The sequence below is a fragment of the Typha latifolia genome, chromosome 3 (genome assembly GCF_019914945.1).
Source record: "Typha latifolia isolate L0001 chromosome 3, TyphaL0001v2, whole genome shotgun sequence".
NCBI lineage: Eukaryota > Viridiplantae > Streptophyta > Magnoliopsida > Poales > Typhaceae > Typha > Typha latifolia.
In genome coordinates this window covers 12,807,677-12,817,031 of record NC_133088.1, presented here as the reverse complement: position 1 = coordinate 12,817,031, position 9,355 = coordinate 12,807,677, and the positions used below count along the sequence as shown (strand labels likewise).

Below are 9,355 nucleotides of genomic sequence, written 5' to 3'. Positions count from 1 at the left end.
CCTGTTGTTGGTTTACAATAACAAGATTTCGACCATGGATAACTTGATTCAAAGATCAAAAGTACTTTTCCCTACTGGATATATATAAATGCTGCTTAAGGAGAATAAATAGGCAAAGGTAAATAGGCAAAGGCAAGGAAGATGCTCCAGAAAGGGGCGACAGCCCATCAAATAGTGATCCTTTGAGATGAAGAAAGACTAAATAGGAGATATTGTCTCCTATTGTAAGGAATTCTGGGGTGTACTTGGTTAAACTTCTGGAACATTGTGGTTTGTTTTGTAGTTGTGGCTGTGCTGTTGTTCTAGGTGTGAGTTTGACTGGTGCTGGTGGTAGTTAGATGGATAGTTGATAATATTTTGTGTAAGTTTGTGGATTTGGATGCGGTTAGATTGGCTATTTTTTTTCACAGGATTTTGGTGGCCTAGATGACTTATATCCATGGTTGTTTATTATTATCTATGATGTTTTGGTGGGTTGTTACTAATGATTTTAGTCTAGCTGGGCTGAAGCATTTTGACATTTCTAATGAAACCAGATCTATAAATAAATAGTTGACATTTCCAGAGTAATGTTGTATTATAAATCTTCTGAACATAACAATCACATTAGTATAAATTCTCCAAGGGGGTAATTTGGGTCTTTTATAATTTAATTATTGGTTTTATTTTATAATAATAATTCGAGTTTTATATGCTAAATGCTGTTAAATCGTAATAAAAAGCTCTGATAACTTGTATACTTTTTAGTTTTTTAGAATGTAATGTGATATTAGAATGTATGTTTATATGTTTAAAAATATATAGTTTAGTAACAAGAGATTAGAGCGATGTGCATGGCACCTTCTCGCTAGTTCAAACCCAAATTTTACCATTTATTGTTAAACTCTTCTCTAAAGCCCTAAACCCTAGAAGAGAGTTTCTAGAAACTTCTGGTACTGCATTCCAATTTTCTCTTCAATCTCCCTCAGCCACTGACTGCTCTTCCATTCCAAGCTCTACTTCGATTCTTTAATTCTCTTGTCTCTCGACTCCTCGTCCTCTCAATCTCTTGGAGCTCTGCTTCCTCTCTCTGCAAATGTATCGTGCTGCCGCTAGCCTCGCCTCCAAAGCCCGGTATGAAATCGGTAGAGCTGTTAGAGCTGGGAAAAGTTTTGATCTTTTTGGTTGTTCGGTTTAATTGTTCCGTTCAGTTTGATCTTTTTGGGTTTTGGGCCTTGATGGTCTTCCTTTTTCTTCGTTTTGTAGGGTTGCCGGGAGCAGCAGTAGACAGGTATGATTATAACTTATTGCTGGAGAAAAGAGATTTTTTTTTTCCCTTTAATTCAATGGGTGCTGTGTTTTGATTTGGATATTTAGCCACTTGTTGGAATCTTTTGGTATACGGTGTCTTGGAATGCTTCCGAAGGGTAGGCGGTTTATTCCCATTCTTTTCAGTCAACCTTTCAATTTGTAAAAAGAATGGTTGCTGTGCCTGTTACATTTTGTGTAGGAATACTCTCGGGTTTGTTTAGAGGTTTACTGAGTTGGGTTGTTGGTTTTGTAACTCAAAATGGGGAAAATTAACTGTTATGATTATGTAGTTACTAGAGGTGATCCAATATTTCAATTGGAAGGTTGAGGTTTTTATTTGGGTTGGAATAAGATCAATTTGCTGCTTGGTGAAATACCTTCTGTGTTCTTGGAGTAGCTGAAGCCTGCCGAGTCATCAGATGAATTTCTGTGTTGCAGGTAGGAAGTAGGCTAGGTTGGAGCAGAAACTATGCTGCCAAGGACATAAGGTTTGGCGTTGAAGCTCGTGCATTGATGCTTAAGGGTGTTGAGGAGTTAGCTGATGCTGTGAAAGTGACTATGGGGCCTAAGGTATGAGTCATATGACATCATTTTATTTGCCATACATGCTTTTCTGGATGTTTTGATTTTAGAGGTTCCTATGTGTATAAGCTTTTCCCTGTGACTTGTGCTTAGACGATTAATAAATATGGTTTATTTCACTAGTGCAGAAAGCTATTAAAAATTTCAATAGATCTCTTATTATAGTCATCCTTTTGTTTCAGAACAATCCAGTAAATCTTGATATCTGCTTTCTATGAAAGAACCAAGATAATTTTTTCTTAATTTCCCAAATAGAATTCTCAATATTTGATATTTACCCATATGATTCTTTGTGATTTGTGGCAATAAGTCCTCAATTTTCTTTTCAGGGGCTTGCATTTCTTTTGGCTTTTACTTCCTTATGGATGGATACATGTGATGTGTAATCATCCACCACATGTAGCAAGATGCTTTTTATGTCTAGGCAGACAATGAAGAGTTTCTCATTGATCGTGACAAACAATTACACTTACAAAATCACCTTCTATGTTTTATGGCATGGGCCTCTTTTTATATACTATGCAAAAGTTGGGGCCTAATTGCAATTTATGGGGGCAGATTTACATCAAATATATAGCTATTCTTCCAAGAGACTATTTCACTATTATTTTGCATTCAGGTGGCTTTGTATTATTGAGATCGATTAACTTGCTTGTCATAGATGAAGTAAGAGTATCCCACTAAGTTGCTACTCTTAGGTTACCTGCAATATAGTCTGACTAAATTTATTGTAGGTTATGTGGTCTACCTTGTGTTAGCTCTAGGTATAGGTTCTTATTGAGCTGTTTTATTCCATTTGATCACTCATACCTACTGTTCATCCAATGGAACCTATTAGTTTATATTCACCAAAAAATGGTTAAGATGTCCTTATTAGCATGGATCCTAGTTTCAGCCAATCCCGAGACAAATTGGGATTGGTCATAGTTGATCCCGATTTCGGTCTTGAACTAAACAGTATGATGACCGGTTTCGGTCTGGCATTAGCCAGTTTTTGTCATATCAATCAAATTGGGATTAGTCGTATTGGTCAAAACTAGCCAAAATGATTTTTTCCCATTTGTCTCCCACTTTTAACTTCTCGTTTCTTACTGTTGCAGAACAACAGTGGAGAGAGAGAGTGATCTCTTCATCGCACTTCTGCAACAGTAATTTGTGAGTATAAAAATTTATCAAATTAGTTCGGAATTCATCATTGTTTCGAGTGAGTAACTTTTTTTAGTTTGTAGGCTTTATATGTGAGTAATTTTTATTTTCTTATATTTTGTCACTTTTTATAAATCTTTAGAAATTTTCCTACGTTCATACCTATTGAGACTCTTGACTTGTGGCCTGTCCTTGTTTAAGTTAGAAAACAATTTATGTCCTACTATGTTCTGCCATACAGGGCCGTAATGTGGTTCTAGAGCAAAGCTGGGGCGCACCTAAAGTTACAAAAGATGGGGTTACTGTTGCAAAGAGCATTGAGTTTAAAGACAAGGTGAAAAACATGGGTGCAAGCCTAGTGAAGCAGGTTGCTAATGCAACTAATGATGTTGCTGGTGATGGTAATGATAATACTCCCATACCTTATGTTTTTCATTCAGTCTGATTTATTTTATACAAATAATGTTACTTGCAAGGAAAAGATTATATGCATTTGTATGTCAAATAAAAGCGAAAGTTAGTATGTTGACAAAGACTAAGAAATGTAACTTATATTGTACATAATGAGAACAGAGCTATATATTGAGCTTCTCATGTGGAGTTTTTATTAATTGAGCTAATAATATGTTTTATTGTATCTGTACAACTTGCAGTACGGTTTGCCTTCATTAGCAATTGGAATGAAATTATTGTTGTAGTGCACATTCAAAATTCTGAAGTCTAGGAATTTTCCTGTACTTGTTGGCAATTAGCTCTATTGTTCCACAACATAGTCAATATCTGCATTAGCTTTGTCAATTAACATAAGGTTAGAATTCATATAGTTGAATCACTTCTGGGCACTTCCATCAAAAGGAATGATAGTTTATATTGATTTTGCCTCCTCCAAACTCATTTTTTCTTAATCATGTATTGATTTGATTGCCCTTTTTTATGTCTTAAATATTTGCAGGTACGACATGTGCCACAATTCTCACAAAAGCAATATTTGCTGAAGGATGCAAGTCTGTGGCAGCTGGAATGAATCCAATGGATCTAAGACGTGGCATAACAATGGCTGTTGATGCTGTAGTGACCAACTTAAAGAGCAGGACAAGGATGATCAGCACATCTGAGGAGATAGCACAGGTAGTTGAATGTTGATATTTTGAACAAACAAGACTTGTAAAATCTCCTACGTCATTTTCTTTCATTTACTATGTTTTATGCTTTTGTGTGGGTTAATAGAAGGAAGTTGCAGTATGCTTGTTTTTTTCTTCTTATAATCTTGATTATCCTTCTCCTTTGAAAGGTTGGAACCATATCTGCTAATGGAGAAAGAGAAATTGGTGAGCTTATTGCTAAGGCTATGGAGAAAGTTGGTAAAGAGGGAGTGATAACCATCTCAGTAAGTCATATATATATATATGCTAGTTTCTTATCAATAGCATGTTAATGGTCAGTTAATTATACTGTATGGATATATGCCAAGTTGACTTATTTAAGTTTTTTGTCAGTAGCAATTCTTTTGTTAAATATGCTCAATAGGCCAATCCTTTTTCTTCTGACTCACATGACTTGCCCTTTGTGGCCCTTACTAGATTAAGTCCCCAATTTGGATGTCTTTTACATGGCATCATTGGAGTTTCATACATGATTTTTTTTTTTCTCTTTATAAACTTTATTAGTTTTGAGCACACACTTGATGGTTTATCTAAAGGGAATACTTACACACTATTGTCTACTAGTCCATGCCTTGAGTCTGTGGCTAGAATAATATGGTGGGTAGGTTATGATGCAGCTTGTCAACCTGTGAACTACTACATTCTTTCCATGATGGGTTAAGAATGGATAAGGGATTGACCTGTGGTCATATGTAAAATGCTAATACAATCCCAACTATTTGGGGCCGACCATATGGATCCCTTTCCTCCATTCAACTCTGTTTAGAAGGACAACCTGCATAACAGGGTTTCTTTTATAAATGATTAAGGCATTTTCAGGACAGCCTAGCAGAGTTCTGCCTGAATTGGGTATAGAAAATATATGTATTTAACTTTGCAAGATCATAGACAATGAACCACCTCCCCATTCTATCTAAAGTTTCCTTCTCAAGGTAAAATGCATAACATGTTTGTTAAACTTCAGGATGGTAATACTCTGTACAATGAGCTGGAAGTTGTGGAGGGAATGAAACTTGATCGGGGCTATATATCTCCCTATTTCATCACTAGCCAGAAAAACCAGAAATGTGTAAGAGCCTGTTGCTGCTAACATGTTTACTGTTCCTCGGCCTTCTACTCTGAAATTTTCCTACATATCTTATTCTGGTTTCTTGCAGGAGCTAGAGGATCCTCTCATTTTGATACATGAAAAGAAAATATCAAACCTTAATGCAGTGGTAAAAGTATTAGAATTAGCCTTGAAGGTATGCATTTTCTCCCTTTTGAAACTCCATTTGATTTCATTTTTTCAGTTTTCACCTCTAATAGAATGAGTTATCCACAAGATATTTGGTGAAATGACTGGATTTGCCTATGTCTATGCAGCAACAAAAGCCTCTACTTATTGTCGCTGAAGATGTAGACAGTGATGCATTGGCAACACTCATTCTCAATAAACTTCGTGCAGGAATTAAGGTTTCTTTATATATTTTAAAATATCTAATCTTTATGGGAATTAACCTGAACAGTATTCTTTGCTAAATAAAAATGTTCTACACAGGTCTGTGCCATCAAAGCTCCTGGTTTTGGGGAGAACAGGAAAGCCTATTTGCAAGACCTTGCTATACTAACTGGGGGTGAAGTGAGTTTGTCGTTTAAGTTCGTTTATTTGCATATGCATGACTTTCTGGATTTATCTACTGACCTTTGTTTCTCATAACCTAGCTCATAACTGAGGAACTTGGCATGAACCTTGATAAAGTTGAACCTCATATGTTTGGTGCGTGCAAGAAGGTAGTATGTCTTAAGCTGAATGATTAATCAGTTATCTGATTGTTTTGTCAGTCTTATGTTTATTTCTGTGATTAATTTTACTTGTAGTTCTTCCATTGATGATCTGATTGTCATTTTTCTCTGCAAGTTTTTGCTTTTTTTTTTCTTCCCTTACATTTAGTTTATTGTGTATAAGATTTACCTGTTCTAAATGTTATAAGCTTGATCTGCTTTGCTACATAGATTGACTCTGAAACATCTTAATTTAACTTGATATAAATAACTTTTGGTTTTAACTGCAACGGTCTGCAATTCTGCAGGTGACAATATCAAAGGATGACACTGTTATTCTTGATGGGGCTGGAGATAAGAAGGTCCTCGAGGAAAGATGTGACCAGGTTTGTGTTCTTTATGATTAAATTTGTTGAAGCGCATGACTTTGGTTTTATTATCTAATTGATCTGGATGGCAGTTATCAATATTTAAATGCTTGGTCTGTGTAACAGCTGAGATCTGCAATTGAAACAAGCACGTCTGACTATGACAAAGAGAAAATACAGGAAAGGTTGGCGAAGCTTTCTGGAGGTGTTGCTGTCTTAAAGGTACTCCAATTTTGTCCGTTTTGCTAGTTTCTTTTCTTCTTCTTCTTCTTTTCTTTGGGGTGGGGTGTGGGGGTGTTCTTCCATTCATAATAGATGGTTTTGGTAGTGCTGGCGGCTTCATAAAGGATTGAGGTACTTTACTAGCAACAGATTTTGCAACACAAATTTCATTTTGCTTCTGGTTAGATGCCCTCCTTTTCCAGTTATGTAGGAGCACAATTGTGCAAGGAACAGATCTCTGACATTCATCTGGCACAATAAGGAATTTTTTCATCTTTTCAACTTAAATTAGTACGGATCAAACTCTTCCACTCCAGAGAAATATCTAGTAATGAATAACATTTGCTGGAAACAGAATATGAGCAATTAAAGCTTAAGAGAAAATGACATGAGGAAGGAAGGATTACCCTTTACATTGTGCAGATTTTCTAATGCGTCATAACTTACAAATGCATGAATAGACTTTATAAGCATATGTTAGACTGTGGTATATTCATACTTTCTATGCATATGTTGGACCTGCCAGTATATGCACATTTACATGATAAAAATTGTTAGTTGATCTAATAAATTGCATGCTTTAGATAATCCACATTATTAAAAAGTGTGTTCTATTTTTCACTTCAATTTTTTTTAATGCATTTTGCAAGGTTTGGAGATGTTGGTAGCTAATAAGCAAAATTTCAGGGAAGTTGAAGGTAAATTATTATCAATGGTATCTAAGGAGACTTATTCTGGCACAATTGTTGGAAATTTCATCCTGAGAAACCTATTGATTATAGTTTGTATTTTTCTCTTTTCCATCAGTATTGTATTAGATCACTTGTCAGATTTCTTAATGGTAAATTTGCATTAGAAGCATTTAAAAAATATTTCTCTCCTATTATAAGTTTGGAAAGATTACACAAATGGTACTTCTAAAAATGTAAATATATCTATTTATTTCTTTCCTTTTTCATTTAACAAGCTGCATAATAGATTCTCCTCTTTTCTTTTGGTTTTCCCTTTTTGAGGCAAGAATGCTGTGGTGAGATCTCAAGACTTAAGGTAATTCTTTTGATAACTTCTCGGGATGTTTTATGGTCCATTTGGCAGATTGGAGGTGCAAGCGAAGCTGAAGTTGGTGAGAAGAAGGATAGAGTGACTGATGCTTTAAATGCTACTAAAGCTGCTGTTGAAGAGGGTATTGTACCAGGTAGTGTATCATAAAATGTATTTCTTTCCATATTGATCTGGAACAGTTGTGCCTAACTAACTTTTGTTAAAGGTGGTGGTGTTGCACTTCTTTATGCTTCAAAGGAGTTGGAGAATTTGCAGACTGCCAACTTTGATCAGAAGATTGGTGTCCAAATAATTCAAAATGCTCTGAAGGTTTTGCAGCATTTGATCTTATCATTAGTGAATCTATATCTTGTTGTAGTTCCATCGAATTTTTTTCTTATTTGCTTTCTTTTTGCAGACCCCAGTACACACCATTGCTACTAATGCAGGAGTCGAAGGGGCGGTGGTTGTTGGCAAGCTTTTGGAGCAGGAGAATACTGATCTTGGCTATGATGCAGCGAAAGGTTGGTCCTTGTTTTACAACATTTCCATCTGTATTGTTGTTCTTTTCCTTTATGTGGTTATTGTATGTAAAATTTATTTGATTTCTTGTTTAGGTGAATTTGTCGACATGGTCAAGGCAGGCATCATTGACCCACTGAAAGTTATTAGAACTGCATTGGTGGATGCTGCAAGGTAAACTTTTCATCCTAATTTTTAGTGAATTTGGTGATAAATCTTATTTGGAAGGAGATGTGTGTAAAGTTGGCATGATTTTTTTTTTCTGTATAAAATATTTACTTTGGTCTATAAGCTCTCTTAAGGGAAACTATTCTTCCACTAACTTTAATTACAAGAGAACGAATGAACTCAAAAGAACACTATAAATACTTTAGGTGGCACTGTGGCATAGCTCTTCTTTCCGTTCCAACACTTAATTTCTCATTATAAATGTTTGGAACACTTGATTTACTTTCTGGAACTGAAATTGGATGGATTCTTGAGGTATCCAAGTAAAATTACGGGCAGTTAACTTATCAGCCTAATTTTCTATTTGGTGTATTGCAGTGTTTCATCATTGATGACTACTACTGAGGCTGTTGTTGTGGAACTCCCTAAAGAAGACAAGGGTGCCCCTCCAATGGGCGGTGGTATGGGAGGAATGGATTATTAAATTCTTCCAAACCGCAACAAAACAACTTAGAACATGTAGATTAGGAATTTGAGGCCGGAGTCAACTTGTCGTTGTACAGGAAGAGATGGTTGTCAACAAAAAATGTTTCTGCTCGGAATAAATGTGTTTCGAAATGTAGTCCATTTTTCTTTCCTTGCTGAGGATTGAGACAGGTTCACATACACACTGAGGTTCTGCAGAACACTGCCACCTTATTCTTGCAATTGTAATAATATAACCTTGTAGAGAAAGTGCAGATGATTTTGTAGTTTCTAACCTAGGGGTTTTTTATGTCAGTTTTCATGTGTGAGATCCAGAACCACAATTCTTGCATTATGCTGCCCTGCCATGAGAGAACAGCTACCAGCATGAATGGCAAGGTCTGGAATCATTTGAAGTGCCCATGAATTTTATGGTTAGAAATAGTCATTGAAATAGATGATAGGAATGGCTTAATATTTCTGGGTAATGTGAAATCTAATTTGTGTATCTTACTAGATGTAATCCTACCCAGACTAGAGTACGTATGTGCTATCTTGAGATGTAATAATTGCAAAAAATTTCTTCTCAAACGTTAATTGCAATTATATTTTTCTTTGTTGCAA

The 9,355-nt window shown here is 35.7% G+C and overlaps 1 protein-coding gene across 2 annotated transcripts; it reads left to right on the top strand.

Annotated features, from left to right (window-relative positions):
- The first annotated feature begins 849 nt into the window (after positions 1-849).
- Positions 850-9,355, top strand: LOC140783291 (chaperonin CPN60-1, mitochondrial-like). 2 transcript variants are annotated; one of them, XM_073130120.1, is made up of 19 exons: positions 986-1,113; positions 1,246-1,270; positions 1,729-1,860; positions 2,973-3,027; positions 3,260-3,419; positions 3,971-4,146; positions 4,310-4,405; positions 5,146-5,250; positions 5,339-5,425; positions 5,547-5,636; positions 5,722-5,802; positions 5,886-5,954; positions 6,254-6,331; positions 6,440-6,535; positions 7,631-7,730; positions 7,803-7,906; positions 7,995-8,100; positions 8,194-8,272; positions 8,645-9,355. In XM_073130120.1, the coding sequence occupies exons 5-19, from the start codon at positions 3,362-3,364 to the stop codon at positions 8,748-8,750; spliced, it is 1,431 nt and encodes a 476-aa protein (XP_072986221.1). In that variant the 5' UTR covers positions 986-1,113; positions 1,246-1,270; positions 1,729-1,860; positions 2,973-3,027; positions 3,260-3,361; the 3' UTR covers positions 8,751-9,355. The 2 variants fall into 2 exon arrangements, with proteins under 2 accessions (XP_072986220.1, XP_072986221.1); XM_073130119.1 differs by lacking the exon at positions 2,973-3,027 and having other exon boundaries at positions 850-1,113.